General features: G+C 38.5%; 1 protein-coding gene across 1 annotated transcript in view; it reads left to right on the top strand.

Annotated features, from left to right (window-relative positions):
* mier3a (mesoderm induction early response 1, family member 3 a) overlaps positions 1–15531 on the top strand; it is a 57750-nt gene extending 42219 nt beyond the window's left edge. Inside the window, exons 9-13 of the mRNA XM_028805421.2 lie at positions 7242–7323; positions 7430–7524; positions 9836–9963; positions 10496–10641; positions 11476–15531. Coding sequence (XP_028661254.1) covers positions 7242–7323; positions 7430–7524; positions 9836–9963; positions 10496–10641; positions 11476–11921 — 897 coding nt within the window. The 3' untranslated portion in view covers positions 11922–15531. The remainder of the gene's footprint in view (positions 1–7241; positions 7324–7429; positions 7525–9835; positions 9964–10495; positions 10642–11475) is intronic.
* The last annotated feature ends 6381 nt before the right edge of the window (positions 15532–21912 follow it).

Raw genomic sequence — 21912 nt, 5'->3', positions numbered from 1 at the left:
GTTATACAGCAAAGTCCTGCAAAGTATATCGCTCAAAGCAGCCAATTGCATGCATTGCCACATTGCACTGCTTACAATATGTGTTGCACTGGTGCATCCTTTTCAATTGTCTGTTGCTGCACACACAGTCAGGTTTGTATTTTTTGTCCTCATATGTTGCAGGAAAGTGGCGCTCAGTCAGCCTGACTGGCACTGCTCTTTGTGATGGCCTTCCTCGCTTTGCCAAAGGCACTGCAACATACTCTGCCAGCAAGCTGTCAACCATTCTTCTTGCGGAAATCTGCTGCAGTCATGGTGCTGTCACTGTTTGCCTGCTTGAACAATTATATAGCCATTTGTAAGTGCAATCTCACGCATGCAATGGTACACAGTATGGTACCACTTGGTGGACTTATGGCGGTAAGCGTATGACCCCAATATCTGATCCAGTCGATCAACTCCAGCCATATTACAGTTATACTCCTGAAGTGCAACTGGCTTGTCCAGCTTCATACCTTCCGGGTTTCCCTTTCTCACATATATTGTTAGTGTGTACTGTAGAGAGACAAGTCACCCTTTTGACATCGTGCCATGCCAATGCCACCAATTTATCCGCCCGCATGAAAACCGGATTGTCACCTCTTTTCATCTTCAGCCTGTCTGGCTTCAACTGTGAAGGCATGTGTCTCCTGTTCACCCTCACTGTGCCACAAGCTCCAATTCAATTCCCCTGCTCTGTAGCTCCATGAACAATTCTGGTGATGTATAAAAATTGTCCATGTACACAACATGACCCAAATGTTCATAGCCCTGAAGCAACTCCAGCACAACCTGACTTGTCAAGGGACAGTTCTCTCTTTGAAAGGAATACTTTCCAGTATATGTAATTACTTTCAAGCAGAAACCAGTGTTTCCTTCTGCCAGTACAAAATCCTTTATGCCATACTTTGTGGGCTTGTCTAGATAGATAGATAGATAGATAGATACTTTATTAATCCCAATGGGAAATTCACATGTATTGGCATGTATATGGCATGTATTGGCAGAAAAAAAGGCATCCCTTGTATTTTATCATAGATTCATCCATAGACAAATCACGGCCAGGCTAATAAAGTTGTTTATATGTTGGTTCCACAATGTCAAGCAGGGGCTGAACTTCATACATGGGGTTATAGCCTGGCTCACCCCATGGGATTTGCTTCTGGTTATCACAGAAGTAAATAAAACTTTGCAGGAACACGAACCTGTCACGCGGCATAATATGCCCAAAGCCACCAGGAGACAAAGCATGTTTTGACCAATGCTCCCTGAAGTTACATCGCCAGTCTAGTCCCATCTATAATAATAATGCATTTTATTTATAGGGCACTTTACATTAGCAGTAAATCTCAAAGTGCTACCTAAAAAGTTTAAACAAAGGCAAAACGAGATAAAAACAGAGATAAAACAACAGTAATTATAGCATTCTTGTTAATAAGCTTTCCTAAATAGAAAAGTCTTTAGCTGTTTTTTAAAACAGCCCACAGTCTGCTGTGTTCTTAGGCTCTCTGGTAGGGCATTCCAGAGCCGTGGAGCAGCGGCTGCAAAGGCTCAGTCACCCATTGTTCAAAGTTTGGTCACAGTGGGGTCGAAGGCGGTAGGTATTTGCAAAATGGAGGTTTCTTGCTGTGGATTGAATTATAAGGAGTTACTTAAGATATTGTGGAGCATTTCCATGCATACACTAGTGAGTAAACAAACAGTTTGTATTCGATGCGGAGATGGATAGGGAGCCAATGAAGTGACCGAAGGATTGGTGAAATGTGTTCATATTTCCGCACCCTCATCAGGATTCTTGCAGCATTATTTTGAATTTGTTGGAGCTTTTGAAGGCTCTTGCTGGGGATCCCGATGAGGAGTGCATTACAATAATCCAGCCTAGTATTTTCTTTTATGCTTCGCTCCCTCGTGAGATGTCGATGCCATCTTGCCTTTGTTTACATTTCGTAACTCATGCACATGTAACGATTAGATGCTGAGTCGATGAGTCTAACATTCCTCCAAGCAGAGAGGGAAAGCCTGTGATGTGACAGTGAGCTTTGTTGACATTAACAGCTGATTGTCACCCTCTACCCCTGGATGTCGACTTTTGTCAACATGCACCCTCAACCCCTCCTGTCGACAAAAGTCAACATCCGCCCTAAAAGAATTTAATAAAACTCCTTTATAACAAGAAAAATAAATAATAAAATCAAAAATTGTAGAAGACCGGCTAGATGTTCTCTTTATGCAGAAAAGCACCGCTGCACTGAGTTGTTACAGTTGGTATGTTTTTAAAAGGGCGATTTGTACTGCATTCCTAATACAGTAATCCCTCCTCCATCGCGGGGGTTGCGTTCCACAGCCACCCGCGAAATAGGAAAATCCGCGAAGTAGAAACCATATGTTTATATGGTTATTTTTATATTGTCATGCTTGGGTCACAGATTTGCGCAGAAACACAGGAGGTTGTAGAGAGACAGGAACATTATTCAAACACTGCAAACAAACATTTGTCTCTTTTTCAAAAGTTTAAACTGTGCTCCATGACAAGACAGAGATGACAGTTCTGTCTCACAATTAAAAGAATGCAAACATATCTTCCTTTTCAAAGGAGTGCAAACCAAGCAGTCAAAAAAAAAAAAATCAATAGGGCTTTTTGGCTTTTAAGTATGCGAAGCACCGCCGGTACAAAGCTGTTGAAGGCGGCAGCTCACACCCCCTCTGTCAGGAGCAGGAAGAGAGAGAGAGAGAGAGAGCCACAGAAAAACAAAGTCAAAAATCAATACGTGGCCTTTGAGCTTTTAAGTATGCGAAGCACCGTGCAGCATGTCCTTCAGGAAGCAGCTGCACACAGCCCCCCTGCTCACACCCCCCTACGTCAGCGCAAGAGAGAGAGAGAGAAAGTAAGTTGGGTAGCTTCTCAGCCATCTGCCAATAGCGTCCCTTGTATGAAATCAACTGGGCAAACCAACTGAGGAAGCATGTACCAGAAATTAAAAGACCCATTGTCTGCAGAAACCCGCGAAGCAGCGAAAAATCCGCGATATATATTTAAATATGCTTACATATAAAATCCGCGATGGAGTGAAGCCGCGAAAGGCGAAGCGCGATATAGCGAGGGATCACTGTAATCATGTGCATGTTAGATGTTTCAGTGAATACAAGACTTGAGCTGGGAGAACTTTTTGCCCTTTCAGCGGTGGTGGGGGGTATGGGATAGCTGGCTGCTTGCTACTTGTGCTGATTGACATTTGCAAAACAAAAGACGCTAATGGAGAAGTGCAAAGGAATTTAAGTAGGCCCGGTATTACAAGTTTTTTCATAGGCTTCTAGTGTTAAGTGTGTAACTGTACGGGAAAATATATAGAAAAACTCTTAACAAAATGATATATGACTCAAGAACCTTTAATTTTGTAAAAACCTCATTATAAATATATTGTATAACTGAAATACACTTCAAAATCCTCCAAAATTAAAGGATAAGACACAGAGGACATTGGGACGAAAAGGTTTTTCATTTAGTGTGTGTGAATGCTACCCAAAGATCAGATGAGAAGAGAGAGCTGCATGATTTACAAACAATTCTGAACTATTTCTAGCTGAAACTAGTATAAAGTAGGAAAGGAGACAAAGTTAGGTTAACTAATATATCTTGTTTTTAAAAAAAAACCAAAAAAAAAAAACCTATACCTAACCAAATCCGTACAACTCACTCCATCTGATGTACCAAGTTCAGAGCCTGCTTGCAGCTAGATCCTTTTGTTAAAATTTAGCAGACTAACCAAAAAGTAAACATGGAAGCTTTGCTATGTCAGTAGTGAAAAACATTATATTCCCTGTGAAGATTTCTCCTTTTGATTTTATCTATATTGAAAAAATATATTCATTGAAACATTGAACATGCACATGATTATTAGGAATGCAGTACAATCCCCTTTTAAAAACATACTAACTGTAACAACTGGGTGCAGAGATGCTTCTCTGCTTAAGGAGAACATTATTTACCCTATACAATTCCAGGCACCTCACACGCAGATAAACACACTTCAGCTGGGGGAATTTTTTGCCTGGGTTGAGCTCCGTCAGGTGGGGATGGGATAGCAGGCTGCTGTCTAAACAAATTCCTTTGCACCTCTCCATTAGCATCTTTTAAGGTGGCCCGGGATTACGAGTTTTTTTGTTGGCTTCAGGAATTCTACAGTTAATTTTTTTTTTTTTTTTTTTTAAATCAAAACAATATCACATTTATGTACAATGCTAAAGTCTTAAACTGAGTAAGCCCCTACCCCCAAACCCATATATTTTCTGAAATAAAAACTATTAAAACAGAGTAAATAAAAAAAAAAGATATTGTGTATGAGGAAAAGGTAATAAGAGTTTATACATCACGTAAAAGTGAGTCTCTCAGATGGTATTAATTATGGTCTGCCGGGCATTAACAATTATATCTGAAGCATAATTGGTTTTATTGAGTTGTGGAGAGTGGATGTATTTCTCTCAAGCCAGAGGCCAGGGATAATATATCAGCAATCAGTCATGAGGAGAATAGATAGATAGATACTTTATTAATCCCGAGGGGAAATTCACATACTCCAGCAGCAGCATACTGATAAACAAAATATTAAATTAAAGAGTGATAACAATGCAGGTATACAGACACACAATAACTTTGAATAATGTTAACGTTTACCCCCCCCCGGGTGGTATTGAAGTGTCGCATTGTGTGGGGGAGCAACAATCTCCTCAGTCTTATCAGTGGAGCAGGAAAGTGACAGCAGTCTGTCGCCGAAGCTTCTCCTCTGTCTGGAGATGATACTGTTTAGTGGATGCAGTGGATTCTCCATGATTGACAGGAGCCTGCTCAACGCCCGTCGCTCTGCCACAGATGTCCAGCTCCATGCCTACAATAGAGCCTGCCTTCCTCACCAGTTTGTCCAGGCGTGAGGAATCCCTCTTCTTTATGCTGCCTCCCCAGCACACCACCGCATAGAAGAGGGCGTTCGCCACAACCATCTAATAGAACATCTGTTTTGCAGATGTTGAAGGACACCGGCCTTCTAAGGAAGTATAGTTGGCTCTGTCCTTTCTTACACAGAGCATCAGTATTGGCAGTCCAGTCCAATTTATCATCCATCTGCACTCCCAGGTATTTATAGGTCTGCACCCTCTGCACACAGTCACCTCTGATGATCACGGGGTCCATGAAGGGCCTGGTCCTCCTAAAATCCACCACCAGCTCCTTGGTTTTGCTGGTGTTCAGGTGTAGGTGGTTTGAGTTGCACCATTTAATAAAGTCCTTGATTAGGTTCCTATACTCCTCCTCCTGCCCACTCCAGATGCAGCCCATGATAGCAGTGTCGTCAGCGAACTTTTGCACGTGGCAGGACTCAGAGTTGTATTGAAAGTCCGATGTATATAGGCTGAACAGGACCAGAGGAGTACAGTCCCCTGCGGCGCTCTTGTGTTGCTGACCACAATGTCAGACCTGCAGTTCCTGAGACGCACAAACTGAGGTCTGTCTTTAAGATAGTCCATGATCCATGCCACCAGGTATGAATCTACTCCCATCTCAGTCAGCTTGTCCCTAAGGAGCAGAGGTTGGATGGTGTTGAAGGCGCTAGAGAAGTCCAGAAACATAATTCTTACAGCACCACTGCCTCTGTCCAGGTGGGAGAGGGATTGGTGTAGCATATAGATGATTGCATCCTCCGCTCCCACCTTCTCCTGGTATGCGAACTGAAGAGGGTCAAGGGCGTGGCAGACCCGTGGCCTCTGGTGGTGAAGCAGCATCCACTCCATGGTCTTCATCACATGTGACGTCAGTGACAGGCCGGAAGTCATTCAGCTCAGTAGGACGTGATACCTTTGGGACTGGGGTGATGCAAGATGTTTTCCAAAACCTCGGGACTCTCCCCTGTTGCAGGCTCAGGTTGAAGATGCACTGTAGAGGACTCCCCAGCTCCAACGCACAGGCCTTCAGCAGTCGTGGCGATACTCCATCTGGACCCACTGCTTTGCTGGCACAAAGTCTCCTCAGCTCTTTGCTTACCTGGGCTGCTGTAATTGTGGATTGGGGTAAACTCTCTCCTATGCTGGTATCAGTAGGAGTATGGGTGGAGGGTGCAGTACTCCGAGGTGAGAGTGGGTTAGGGTGGTCAAACCTGTTAAAAAAAAAAAAAAAAAAAAGTTCATCTGGTTTGCTCTCTCCACATCTCTCTCGATGGTGGCACCCCACTTTGAGCTGCAACCAGTGATGATCTTCATCCCATCCCACACTTCATGCTGTTATTCTGCAACTTCTGCTCCAGCTTTCTCCTGTACTGCTCCTTCGCCGCCCTGAGCTGTACTCGGAGTTCCTTCTGCACGCGCTTAAGCTCATGCTGATCACCACCTTTAAAAACCCTTTTCTTCTGGTTCAAAAGGCCCTTAATTTCACTTGTAATTCATGGCTTGTTGTTAGCATAGCAGTGTACCGTTCTTACTGGAACTACAATGTCCATACAGAAGTTGATGTAGTCAGTAGTGCAGTCAACAACCTCCTCAATGTTCTCACTATAAGATCCCTGCAGGATATCCCAGTCCGTAGTTCCAAAGCAGTCTCTCAGAGCCTGCTCTGCCTCAGGGGACCACTTCCTGAATGAGCGTGTGGTTGTAGGTAGCTCCCTCACTCTTGGTTTGTAGTGAGGCTGAAGCAGAACTAGGTTATGATCTGCTTTCCCAAGCGCAGATAAAGTAAAAGCAAGTAACTTGAAATATAAAAGGATGATATAAGGAGAAAGCTGTATTTTAAAAGGCAGAAAGGAAGACAAAGGAGGTTATGATTGCTTGTTTGAACCTTGGACTTGAAGTAGAAGTATTTAGAAGTGTTTGTACAGTACTGGGACACATTTTGAAAATCTAATGCTTAAAAAATTCTTGTACAGTTCACATTCACACTGGGCCAATTTAGATTTGCCATTTACATGTTTATCTCTGTGATGTGTGAGGCAAACTTGAGTACCCTTAAAAAACTGTGAACATGAACAAAGTGTAAGTTTCACATAGATAGCTTGGGATGTGCACCAAGTTTCCAGGAGCTGTGAAATTAATAATGAAACTTGCATTTTTTTGATTGTTTCTCATTTATATTGTCTGCATTATGTCTATTTTGGAAATTTTTAAAGTAAAAACACCTTATGATCGGTTTGCGAGATCAGACTTGCCTTTTAAAAATGTAATCATTATTTTTTTTTGTATTTTAGGCTTTATATGAGTTAATGAAGAGTAACTACAATGTTCATGAAGCACTTGAAAGGTACCATAGCAATGGTAGATCAATGAAAGGTGAGTAGTTTACAGATCTCTAAATTTTAAAATAGTTGCTACATTTAATCAAAGAACATATATTAATGTATGTGGCCCTTTTTATTTTTGCCCTCCTTTCGGACAGATGAAATGGTCCCTTGGACAGAAGAAGAATGCAGAAACTTTGAACATGCACTTCAGATATATGATAAAAATTTTCACCTCATCCAAAAACATAAGGTGAGACCAAAAGAGAAAATTAGCATGAAATTGTGACGGAGGAATTAGACTATAAATCATAAACTTCACCCCTCACTCATACAATCCTTGAGCAAGTCTCTATCTTACAGAAGTTTTAATTATGGAAATAATTGGCATCTAAAGAGCCTTTTGCAGTTGAAATCCTATGATTAAAATGTTAATAGATACAAAAATGTTTTCCAAGTTTGGAGTAAAGAGACTGTTTTGCTACCATGCAATTTACAGGGTCTTTTTAACTTTCAGTCTTGGCTAACTCGAATTGAACTTTCATGTTTGCAACCATCTTTGAAGTCTAATTCTTGTGTGATTCAGCTTAACTTGAATGTTGAGTATGTATGTAGATAGTATGTAGATAAATACTACATTTAATGTTGGAGCATACAACCATTTAAATCTAATCTTATTTTCATAAGCTTGGCATCATAGTAGGGATGGACTGTGATTTTTTTCCGATAATATTGACGATTCCATGTTCATATAAATTTTAATAAAATTATTCCTCCCTTCATGAGCAAAATGCATTCTTGAAACTCCCTCGTAAGCCAAACCCATGCAATTCAAAAACATTTTCACTATTAATTTAATAAAAGGAAAACAACATACTCTTTTCTAAGTCCTAAGATTGACACCCTTTTTCCTTCCGTAACACTAAATTCCATTAAAAATAATCACAATCATAGCATTAGTTAATGGTAGTTATGAAAACATACTCTTAAAGAGGCTTTCATTTATGTCTCAGTAGTACATGTGTTCCCTGGCTCCTGTTAAACTTGTTTGTAGCTACTCTTGTACACAGTGCATACTTACATTTGCTAACAAAGCAAACATTATACACTTCATTGATATACTTTGCATTGGTTCTGTAATTTTAGAAAAAGCAAAAATAAAACAATTGCTGTATAGTAAAGGATTGGAAAAAATCTCTACCAATATCACACTAACTGAATATTTTGAGAACATAGAGGCTAGGGTTGTGGTTGATTTGGAGGGTCTTCTGTAGTGTAGAAATGAGCAATAGAAGTAAAATAATATACAGTATCATTATATTTACAAACTTTTGAATGGTAGCAGTATACCATAAAAATCTAAAAATGTCTAAAGTTAAGTTCTTTTGACTTAATTTATACCAAAGCGATTTCTGGAGACTTTTTTTAAAACTTGAGATCAAGAAAAATGTATTATATCTTTAACAGTGACTTAAACTGCAGTTAAACAAATCGGAAAACTAATTTACCACGTAATAAATAATGCCTAATAATTAAAAAAACCTGTCTTTTAGTGGTGCCCAAATCTTTTAAATAAAACTCCACAATGTGCCACCTTGAATATGTTTTCACACAACTTGGAGTACAATGTATGTTGTTAGCATCAAAGTGTCTGAGGGATGCAAAACTGTCCGTATACGAGGTACACTGCTGGCATCAGTTTGACGTGAGGAAACTTTGTGGATGGAACAAGCTACCTGTACGTAGCACAGTGCGGAAGTTCATAACATGCTTCAAATTGACACTAGCTGTGTACTTTGTATTCTAAGGTGTATTATATTACAATGCACAGTCAGCATACATCATGATTTATACAAATGCAAGAATAGTCGACTTTCTTTGCTTCTGTAGGCATCTGCTAGAAAACCATGTCTATGATTCAATATTTGACTGTCTGTATGTAACTTAATATTTGCGCCATAGGAGCGCCAAGTGATTGTGATCAAGTGTAAGGATGAGAAAGTTGTTAACTCACTAAGCACTTTCCATAATACAGAAACTGTCAATATTCATGTCCAGAGAAATGTGGAAGTCACTGAGCCATGTGATGTAGTAGTCAACAGTAACACAATGGGCATGTCTATCGTGCTGATCAGGCACTGGCATTCTACCCTCGCGTGCAAGAAACGGAAGAAATATTTTAAGAAAAGGTTGCAAAGAAAGACGCTTGTACTTTCATGATTGTGACGTTGGGCTGTGCATGTACAGCACTGAACACTAGATATACCTCTCCTACTGTATTTATTGACATTTTGGTATTAACAGGTTTCTGTTACATGTAAGAACTTTGTTTTGTTGAAAAACTTCAACATTTTTGGCTCATTTTTCCAGGGTAAACAACACTAAAAGAGGCAACTATTTCTGGCACTGCAATTATACTTTAAAGACAAAAGTGATGTGTACTAATAGTTTGCATCAGCTAAGAAAGGAATAATTTTTTTTTAGATAGTTTTGTTTTGAAAATTAACTTCAGATCATAAACCCGCAGGACAAAAATTGTTCTTTATAAATTTGATTATTTTTAGGTCAAGACAAGGACTGTTGCAGAATGTGTGGCATTTTATTATGTGTGGAAAAAATCAGAGCGATTTGACTACTTTGTCCAACAAAATAGATTTGGAAAGAAAAAGTACAGCAGCTACCCTGGTGTGACGTAAGTAGGCCGTAGTTGAATTAGTTTTATGTTTTTTATCCATTGTTATGGCAATGCTCAATTGTAGTGCAGCTAAATATGATAGTGTGCATTTCCTGGGTTTGGGAAAAGGATTAATGAAAGTGTAGTCTTTTAGTTCACATTAGCACAATGGATTGCAGATGACATTTAGAATTTTGTAACAAACCAAAAAACCATTAAATGTGACAAATAGCATGCAATGGTGCTTTTACTGTAATCCGTCAGATGTGTTGCAAATGTTCCAAAAATGCACTTAATGTTTACAATTGGAAAGGTTTTATATATTTTATAGGTAAAACTTAGAGTATTTTCAGTTTGTGCAATTGATAATTAAAACAGGATTATTTTTTTATTCAGTGCCATATATATTAAGCACTATTGTATATCATGTTGTACAACAAAATAGCATATTGTTCATGTTAAGTAAAAATCACCAGTCTTTAAGGTTTGTTGCCACACTTCATGAAATGATTTAACGAATCTTTGATTAATAATTGAATTTCTTTTACAGGGATCTTATGGATCGCCTTGTTGATGAAGCTGAGGGTTTAGGGGTAGATGGTTCATCTTCTGTGTGCTCAAGTAGTGGAAGAATAGAGCCTATTCCTGAACAACAACTCAGCATTCTAAATTCAATAACTGCGAGTGATCTAACAGGTAAATGCAATTTAAACTTCATTTTCAGCATCCCCTTTACACAGTGTTCAAAGTTGTAGATTAAAAGGAAAAACATTTGATTTTAACACTCTTACACTTTTTGTTGTACAGTACAAGTTTTGTATTATAAATAATGTTAGTTTTTAGTGTATCAATAGAATGTTCAGGTTGTTTATGCATATTAGTGATTTTTAGTGGTCTCTTGTATGTGCTAAGCAAGAGCAGTCTGAGCAGAAAACAGGAATGTTCCCAGTCTGGAATCTTTAAGTTGCATACATTACAACTGCATCCATTTATAATTTCTCCACAGATTTTCTTTCAAATTTCTATTGCTATAACTAATTTTGTTGGCATTTACATTTAGACTCCCTTGGAGAGTAAATCTGTTTGAAAACGTGGGTCTGGTCTGATGTATGTTTTGTATTTTTTCGGTGTATACTTTCAGCTTTTTGAAAAGGAATGTCTTTGTTAATGTAATTGCAAACTTGTAATAAAGAGGAGAACTGACATCTTTGAAATAAGCTCCTAATTCAGTTTCCAAATTTTAGAATAATTACCAGTTTAGACTTGAAGTGTAAGTTTAATAGCTAGTTCATTTGTTAAAGCAGAAAAGACGTTAGTCATACACATGGCTTAATTATTAATTTGTATAAATACTTTAACCAGTTGAATCTTAGTTTGCTGCATAGCTGAAATGTCCTTCTTTTGTATTTAATATCATTGGTGATGTACTGTAGATTGGAGCAATTTATATTGTAAATGTATTTCTTACAAAAATATGCTATTTTTTAACATGTTCCCTTTTTTATTTGTTTTTTCCCTCTGGTATTGCAGCTCTCACCAACAGTGTAGCAACTGTTTGTAATTCAGCAGATCTGGATACCTACAATTTTCCAGCGCTGGACAGCTTACACAGAGGACAACTGAATCACGTGCCTATTGTAAATGAGGAGCCTCTTAATTATACTACCAATGGAGATGCAGACTGCTTGAATTTACTTGATGCTGGATTCTACCATTCAGATTTGAACCAAATTAATATGTGCAGTGAAGACTGTGAAAGGCCTGCAAAGAGATTAAAAATTGGCATTTCTGAACCATTCATAAATGACGTCTCTGTAAATAACATTGGTGTGGATTTTGAAAACCATACACATCATATAACAAGTGCCAAGATGGCAGTATCAGTGGCAGACTTTGCAAGCTTGTCGTCAAATGATTCGAATGGATTCATGAACTCTCATACACTACATCAACATGCAGCTCTTCAGTCAGAGTGACTAGCAGTGGCACATTACCATTAAACTTGATGGAAAACTGTCAAGTGTGTATATGTGTGTGTGTGTATATATATATAATATATAATATAATATATATTATATATAATTATATATATATATATATATATAATATATACACACACACACTCATTCACTGGAAGTTTGAACCTTTTTTACTATGACATCAGTGATGTCTTTTATCATACAGAACTAAATCTTGATTTCTCAAGAATTAATATAGCCATTTATTTTTCAGTCTTAAATGTGGAAGTGTCATACATTGATCATATACTGAAGTATGAATTTAAACTGAATATTGTGGTGTGAGCTCTGCTTTTTTTTTTTTTTTGTTTGGGGGGTTGGGGGGGAGTGTTGTTTGAGCCTTGCAATGACGTATGGCCACATTGCTAAACCAATGATAAGGTTTTGAACCATTTACCATAGCTGCCATAACAGCTTGTTCATTTTATATGGGTACTTTGGAATATCAGTGTTTACAGGTACCACGACCAGACCCTGGCTAATGTAGCATTTTCTATAAATGGGGGTCCGGTCTTTCCTATTTGAACACATGCACATTAGTGCTAAGACTTTCCTTTAAAGGCGCCTTCTGTACATTAAAAGGAGCACTTCAGTTTACGGAGGAGTCATTTGATTGTGGTAGCAGGCGTCTGAACTGCAGCTGAAAAGTGGAAAAATCATCTGTCCTTGCAGCTAGGTGTTGTGGCTGCTGTACACCAAAAGTGGAACTTTGCTGCTGTTTTGTTTTTTTTTTTTGTTTTGTTTTTTTAACACCTTGGATAATTGGCCAGAAATTGAATAGTGTCACTGTATTCTTTTTGTTAAAAAAAAAAAAAAATCCAGATCCAGCAACATGATCGACTGTAATATAGTCTTGTGTCCCTGATGGAGATTTTTGAAGCAGAGGATAGTTGAAACAGAAGAAGAAGAAAAAAAAAGATTGACACTTCTTACAATTTTTATTTTTTTTATATCACACTTGGTGAAACTGCAGTTCATATTGTTTAAAAGGGTGGAATTACGAGTATTTAAGGTAAAATTTTGTCCATTTTGGCACAGTTAACCCCTATTACAGAACTTAGTTCAAATTGTCTGGCACAATTTAAACAAAGTGAATTATCTGAGGCTGTAAGTGAACCTCATCTGTTGAAGTAAGCATTCTTTCTTTGAGTAATGCAGTGATTACAATTCTGTATATCTGAATGTGTCTATAGTGATTATCTAGGGTGGGTATTTATTTGAAATAACAACATGAACTGTACAGATTTCATCACATGTTGACCTTTATTATTCTATGTATTTTTTTAACGCTTTTTCAGTAATGTAAAAATGAACTTTATTTGCTAATAGGCACATTTAATTTTTAATTTGATAAGTATGAGGAAAATCTATTTTGACTGACTTGAGTACTGTTTGTATGTTAAGCGGTGTGCATGTACACATTGGGTTCAGTAGGCTTGTCATGGTGAATAAATATTGTTAAAATGTTTTTAATGTCAAAAAGGACATAAATGCGCAAGAACACTTAACGGGTAGCCATGGCTTCGCCAGTATTATGTCATTTCCTTCATTGCTGGCTCATTGTTGCAGTGTTTTGTGCAAGTTTTGCCTTGTGTGAAATTCCTAAATTACAACTATTTGGTGAATTCATTTGCATCAGGAAAATGACATGCACATTAGTAATTAATTTTCAGTTTATTGGTTGCTGTTCTGTCTCATTTACTCATGACTGAGAATGCCTTTACCTAAAGCTCATGTGACCATTCCCATCGTCAGGTGTTAATGCAGTACTAGTGTTTACTTAATTTTATCTATGCATTAGAATAAATCTGAAGTATGTTAGAAAAAATTATTTCAGGGCTACTGATTTTGAATGTCAACTTGCTAAATCCTCTGAAAAGGCATTGCTTCAAGGGACATTGTAAAACTTTTTGTCAGGCCTGATGCAGAGATTAGAAGGTTACTGAATTTCTAAATGTTGGAGTAGTCTTTAAAAGTCGATCTTGTTTGACCTCTTAAACTTGTGAATTTGTGTTAAAGACAAAGATTTCATTTTAATTTCTTGTTATATTAAGGCAATAATTTGTAAATATGTATAGGTATTTACCTTCTTAAGTTAATCATATTTTCTCTTGTCTATTGTTTGACCATCTGCTGTTGTATACGAGCAGCATTTCTGTGCATGCAAGCTGTAAATTTCACAAAGTGTACCACTAAAATGGCTTTACATATGTATTTAGCTCTTATAATGTTGGCATTGGCTTTAAAGATTTATATATATTTTTCCTGTAAAGAACTTAATGATATAGAATTTAATTTTGAACAGTTCAGTACGAAGTGAAATATTTGGCAACTAATGTCTGATGCATCGGTTTATGTGCAAGTGTGACTTCTGTTAGGTTAGCATTCTAGTCCATTGGCAATGCTGTTAGATTCCCCCACAAAATCTTAGTTACAGGCATTCTTTTAAATGTGTTCAAAAATCCAACACTTTTTACATTGTCTCTGAATCGACAACACTGTTTTTGGTATATGGATCATTTGCTTTATTTGTATTTAATTTGTCAAGCAATGAACTTTAGGAGGTTTTTAAAAGTTTGACTGCAAAAATGTGTCATATCTCTGCAATATTTTGTTTTGCAAAATGTTTGAAGTAAATCCGCTTTTTCTAAATAACTTCTTAGAAGGCTACTTTTAAACACTAAGAGGAACGGATAAAATGAAGAAAGAAAAATATGGGGAACCTTAACATCCCTTAGTAAATAACTATGAATCTCTTAAATGCTTCACGTGACACTCTTAGTGACAGGACTGCACCATTTTTAATCTTTAGTTACATACAGGAAACCTATTGGCAGAACAAGTCGACGTTTGGTGCTTTTTATACAGCAATACCATTAATTCTTGACACAGACCGCTTTATTTTTTTTATACACTATCCTAATTACATTTTCCCATCATTTGTTGAAGGATGTATAATAATGTTGGTTGATAAATACTAAAGTGGGGTACAACTGGGTCAGTTTGTGCAATTATTTCCTCTTGTGTTTGCTGTGGTCCATAAGTTTCTAAAGTCACAGCTTTAGTGAATGCTAGCAACACAGTACTTATTTATTTATCCAAAGCCTTTACAGGACAGTATAGAAGAAATCGGAATGTAAACTAATCAAAATCATCTTATTGGGATGTATGTGTATATTTTAAAGTTCTCCCCTTAAATCTGTTATAAAAATGATGATATTTTAAAGAAATCTTTATTATAAAAATGTTTCGTAAGCAGTGTAATGATTTGTATGGCTTATTTCTTTAAGATCAAGAATGAGGAGCTCCTAAGTAACAGTAAGTTGTAAAAAAAAAAAAAAAAAAAAAAGTTCATTTATTGTGCTTATGAAAATTATTTTAATTAATAGCTTGACTTATAGACAATCAAAAGACAGCATTTTAGCAACCGATGTTCAAGAGGAAATCTTTATTGTTTTTAATATTTGTACATAAACACTGAATTTTTTTTTTTGACTATTATTTTGTACTTTCTGTTGTACTTTAATACTTGGTGTACAGATCCAGAAATAAAGCTCTGGAAATCTTAGATTGCCCCCCCACCCTTTTATTGCGAGTACTTCTATTTTCTTTTCTTTTGGGGGGGGTTATTTATTTTAAAGATGCCTTAAAAAAAGTTGTTACACAGAAGTTCAGGCATGATCATCAAAGTAGTTTGTTTTATTAATAACGAATACAGTGGCAAGATAAAGTGTACTAACCCTAGGCTTAAATGGTCCTCTTGTAAGTCCCAAGTCTAGACAAACACAACATGCTTATGCTAATAATACAAAATTATAATCGTGTTCATTGAATACACCCACCCAACACTCATAGTGTGCCATGGAAAAAGTAAGTGAACCCTTGGACTTAATAACTGGGCAGACTTTTGGTGGCAATAATCTCACATAAGCACTTCTGGTAGCTGCAGATCAGACCTGCACAGTTTTCATGAAAACGTTTCAACTATTTTTCTGTACAGAACAGAATGTCAGGTGTAAACCGCTTTCCTGAGGTCATTCCACAGCATCTCTGTTAGGCTAAAGTGTAGGCTCTGACTGGACCACTCCAAAAGTAGTCCAGGCCCCAGGTCAGCAAAGTAGCCCGAAATCCTGATGCTCCCTCCACCTCACTTTACCATTGGGATGATGGGCCCTTTAGACACCGTACATATCGTTGTGTATTTTTCCCAGACAATTGTGCCTTAGGTTCATCAGTCCACCAAATATTTTCCCAAAAGCCCTGTGATGTGTGGTGGTGGTCTTTAGCAAATTTCAGGTGAGTAGCAGCTTCCTCCTTGCTATCCTTCCATGGACGTCATGCTGTGCAATGTTTTGCATGTTTTGTTTTTTTTTGCTCTTTATTTCGCCTTATACAATTTCTTGTATTAGGAATTTGTTAGTTTTCGCATACCCCTTGGGGTCAGAGTGCAGGGTCAGCCATTGTACAGCGCCCCGGAGCAATTACAGGTTAAGGGTCTTGCTCAAGGGCTTCTGGGCTGGGTGTGCACTTCTTGGGAGAGCAGCCACAGTTTGTCTAACCGTGGACAGAAGAATATCTAAACTCTTTGAAATGACTTTGTAACAGCTTTATGCAAAATAACAATTTGTGATTGTGGATTTTTTTTTTCTTTTTTCTGAAACGCATGCTTCACATCAGCAGGTGCTTATTGTGCATAGCAAACTCAAAATGTTCCAAGTCTTATTTATTGGTCAGAGTAGGTCTAAACCACACCTCCCATCTCGTGTGATTGGTTGGACTCCAGGTTTGTCAACTCCTGACTCCAGTTAGCTTTTCTTGAAGCTGTCAGCCCTGAGGTTCATTCTTTATCCAAACTACACTCTAAATTATGTGTTCTGAATGTAGAAGGACAGTTAAACCAGCCTGAGTTTGTTCAGTAGTGTAACTTAGATGAAAACCAGACCAGTATTTTATGACAAATCTATACAGTTCTAATAGGTTTGCATATGTTTTCTTGCCACTGTATATGTTCTCACGTTAAGGGGTGGGTGAATTATTTTTTTCCCCATTGGTCATTTCTTAAGTTATGTTTAGTTGGAAACACAAAACTGCACTTTTGTTTTTGATGAAGAACTACTAGTGCTTTTTGGTAAGTGGGTTTCCATAAACTTCAGTTGTCTTCATTTCAGTCCCAGGTATTTTGATAACATGTACTTATTTGGCTGACACCTTTAACCGTTCAGGCACATGAAGTGACCTGCTTATGGTCCCACAGTGTCAGTAGCAGGATTTAAATCCACAATCTCGAGGCTTGGAGTTCAAAGTGGTAGCCACTACTGTACTCCACAATTGCAAACAATTTTTATTGAGCTTAAATTTGTGAAGCCTCTTACTACAGTTTATTTGTTTATCTCAAACACAAACAAAAACAAGTATTATATTGTTATGGGACTTTTAAGTAAATGAGTGAAAATTAATGTCCAGTATATTAATTGCAGAGCAAAAATAACCGTAATACAAAAAGGTAAATTTGAATTCATATCCCTGAGTAGTTTGAATGTGGCCCACTCTACAGTGTAGTTGTTTCTGAAGTTGTAAAGTAACTGAGTGAAGCCAACTCGCTGTCCATTGTGTACAAAACCATTCGGTTTGAATACACGCAGCACCCAAATATTAGGCAAGGTCAAAAGGGAAACCTATTTATTAAAACCAAAATGGCCTTCAGTAGTAAACAATAATATAAAGACACTTTGCTGTAAAAGGAAGAATCTGAAGAGCGGTGCCCGGGGAGATTCGTTTAACGTGTTTGATAACACAAATGTGCAGTCGTATAAGTAGACTTTCCGTGAGCAATGGCAATAAATACCACAACTAAAAAAAATTGCAACAATTGAGGAGCCTACTTTTCAAGTAGGGTGGCACAATGGCAGCGCTGCTGCCTCGCAGTTAGGAGACCTGGGTTCGCTTCCCGGATCCTCCCTGCGTGGAGTTTGCATGTTCTCCTCATATCTGCGAAGGTTTCCTCCCACAGTCCAGAGACATGCAGGTTAGGTGTATTGGTGATCTTAAATTGTCCCTTCTGTGTGTGCTCTGCCTGGGATTTGTTCCCATGACCCTGTGTTAGGATATAGCGGGTTGGAAAATGACTGACATTTTGTTGTTAGTTTTCACATACCCCTTGGGGTCAGATATTTCAAGTAAAAGTCCCAACTGGCCACCAGTTTTCTTTTTTTGTATTCTTGCGGTATGAAGTTATTTTCATTGTTCACAAAGCCAAATGTGTGCTGCCAAAAATTTGTCTTCCGATGTTTAGTGTTTGTCAGTCACACCAGCACTCTGACCTGCGTTACTAATGCTGCCTTTTTATCTGCACCTGAGTGGGCTCTCCATTTTACAATGTATTCAACTAAAACTGAGTAATAGTGTTGAACGAACTCCGTTGAATTCACTTTACAAAATCACAAATGTTTGGGAAATTTTCTGAACTCTGCAACCTGCACTGAAGTCAAAGAGGAAGGAGGAACTGAACTAATTTTGAGTTTTAAGTGCCTCCGAGGGCTCGGGGAAAAGTTAGACAACTAGGCATGTGTGAAAGTTCTGTGAAGTCGTGCTGGCCTTGAAAAACCTGGAAAAAATCTTTAAACTAGCACCATGCTGAATTTCCAGAAAAATATTCCACAAACAAGTGAACACAGCATATTCATCGTGAAAAACGCTTTGATGAATTTTGCCGCTCAACACTACTGAATAATGTGTAGGTTCTGTGAGCATTGTGTGTCCATCGACACTTGGGAACCTGCAAACGATAGGCGGGTTAACCGTCTTCCACACTGCACAAGCAATTTTCCATTTCACAGGGGCAGAGCCTGGATTGAGAATGGAGACATTTGCAGAGTGTGCACAAGTAAACTGGGGTAGGGTTGGTTACTACAGCTATCATTCTAATGCAGTGGTTCCCAAACTCAGTCTTTGGGACCCACTGTGGCTGCAGGTTTTTGTTCCAACCAACTTCTGTTTTTCATTGGACTCCTGGGCTAATTAAGTGAGTCTTTATCTCCCAGTTTCTGTGTTTTGGAGTCAATGTAGAAATTACTAAAACTAAGTGTGGTAGATTTTTATTAAAATGTAATGAGCAGTTATGTGGAGAATATTTTTTTTTTTTTAAGTCGTTAACAGTATTTCAACCTAAATTCCATCCATCCATCCATTTACCAACCCGCTGAATCCGAGCACAGGGTCACGGGGGTCTGCTGGAGCCAATCCCAGCCAACACAGGGCACAAGGCAGGGAACCAATCCTGGGCAGGGTGCCAACCCACCGCAGGACACACACAAACACACCCACACACCAAGCACACACTAGGGCCAATTTAGAATCGCCAATCCACCTAACCTGCATGTCTTTGGACTGTGGGAGGAAACCGGAGCGCCCGGAGGAAACCCACGCAGACACGGGGAGAACATGCAAACTCCACGCAGGGAGGACCCGGGAAGCGAACCCAGGTCCCCAGATCTCCCAACTGCGAGGCAGCAGCGCTACCCACTGCGCCACCGTGCCGCCCTCAACCTAAATTTCATTCTGCTTTTCCAGGTGTTCTGGTTATTGAATTGATTATTTACTAATTAGCAGGTCTGACACTGAAGTCGTTGCAGCTTTCATCATCCTGGGTGTCTGCTATACTTGTTAATTGTCACTATTAGGGATAAAAGAAGGGAACTTAATAGGTAAAGGGGACAATAATAGGAAAACAACAAAAGAGAGTTAAGCATTTATAGCTTTAGAAAAAAAGATATTTCTAAATGTCTTATAAATGTTAAAAAAAACATACTGTTGTGTTTTTCTGAATGCAGAATAAAAGAAGAGTAAAAAAGACCAGCTAGTGAAATGAGATCAGTTGTTATCGATTATTATGGCACTGATTGTGAATCTGGTTGCAACAGAAACCTGCAGCCACATTGGGTCCCCAGGACCGAGTTTGGGAAACGCTGTTCTAATGTCTTTTTTGGTTTGACAAGATTAAGCGAGATGACATTCAATTTGTACACATCAGGATGGGACGTAGTCTCAGTGCTGCTACCAGATGTCGTTTGTGACATTCTGGCAGTAGCCTTCCATGTTTTGGCTACTTCTCCTGTCTTAGCTGTATCACTTACTGACTGTGGGAACACATGGACTCGGACTGCCGATTACCAAAGTAGGAAAAGAATGGATTGGGATGGAAGAGAGGTTAGGAGCAAGTGCTGATACAGCGCATCGCCGCATCCACCACATGGCAAACCAACTCAGGATCTCAGATTAGGACCCGTGTGCAAGTGAGAAGCACAGGATTCCCCTCCTTAACACTTTGCTATTCTGTGCACATCTCAGAAGATCCTTAAGTTAGCTGGAAACACTTTGCTTTAAAACGATAACAAGAGCAGGCTCTTTCATTAAACTAGCGCCTCTTGGAGTCGTGTACTGAACTGGAGCCTTCATTACAGAGACCATCAAGCTGAAATCCTGTGATCCTTGTTCCAGGTGGTGTTAACTGTAGGGGATTTGGCGACGTGTGCTTTTCAGCATGAACTTGCTGTCCTGTCATCTGTATGGAATGGCATAATTAAGATGCTACCCAGATATATCCAATTTTCTTATGGTCAGTGAGAGCAGGTTAAGATCAAAAGGTAATCTGCAGCAATTGCTGATTTTCCTAATGTAATTTGTGCAATTGGCTGCACCCATGTTGAGATTAACACACAATCCTAGGATGAACTTGTTTTTGTACACAGAATGCACTTTATTTTAATTAATATACAACTGATATGTGATGCTTAAATGTGTCTAACATTGTCGTGAGGTGGTCCAGCTCAACCCACCATTCCTTTATTGTAGCATAGGAAGGAGACTTCTGGGTCATGCTGTGTGTGACATTTGGCTTCTTGGTAATGCTGGCAATTACCAGTTATGTCGTCCAACACACAGCACACCCTTTTTATAGACACACTAAGAGAAATGACGTCAAGCGTATGCATTAGGCGTCATTACCAACATTGAAGATGGCTGTACTGAGACAACCTGTTAATTCAAGAGCAAAATTAAAATAAGTTCAGTTCATTGTCCTAAAATGCCAACAACCGAAAAAAGACTAGTACGGCAGCTGTAAAAAAAAAAAATAAATGGGGGAGATCTCGTCCATGAGAGTACACTAAAGGTGAAGAGTTTTAGAACACTCCAGATTTAATGAGCTGAAATGCAATGGTGTAGTAACACAGTCTGTTCCAACTCTGCTTTAAGGGGTTTTAAGTAATCAACAGAAGTTGGGACACCTGAGCAAATTGTTTGCTGCAACTTGCAAGGCTTAATTTACTTTATTTGCTGCAGACCATCTGAAGGTTGTAGCCCATTAGTTATTATCTGCAGAAGGTCCATTTGTAATATTCTGATATTTCCTTTTTTTCCCCCAGTTTTTGCTAACAAACTTTAAATTTAAACCTCTGGTGGTTTACTTGCTGACCTTTTCACAAGTTTAGGTCATTCATTACGTTTCAACTGATTAAATTTGAAGAAAAACTGGAAAAACCGAGGTGTTCTAAAACTTTTAGCAGTAGTGTACTATATATCATAGTTATTAAATAGTATGTGACATGTATGTGAAAGTATCATGTATATAAAAAATAAAGTATTAGGGATCCCTAGTTATGAGATACTCAAGGATGGTGGAAATTTGCCATAACGCTAAGCCAGTTTTCTCACCAAGTTTGTGCTTTATAAATCCCGACTTTTGCTTACCCACATTTCCAAGCATTAGCACATTTTATACACAAGACTCTCACTGTGGTGGGAGGCAGTTCCTGGCCTGCTTCACAGCTCCAGGGGCTTGGGTTTGAATTCCAGCGTGGAGGTTTCTTGTTCTTCCCCTGTTTGGATGGACTTTTCCCAGTCCCCTTCATATCTTAATGAAATGCAGCTTATGCAGACAGATGACCTGAAA

Source organism: Erpetoichthys calabaricus, chromosome 7 (genome assembly GCF_900747795.2).
Source record: "Erpetoichthys calabaricus chromosome 7, fErpCal1.3, whole genome shotgun sequence".
Lineage (NCBI taxonomy): Eukaryota > Metazoa > Chordata > Cladistia > Polypteriformes > Polypteridae > Erpetoichthys > Erpetoichthys calabaricus.
This window is presented reverse-complemented; position numbering and strand designations above follow the sequence as displayed.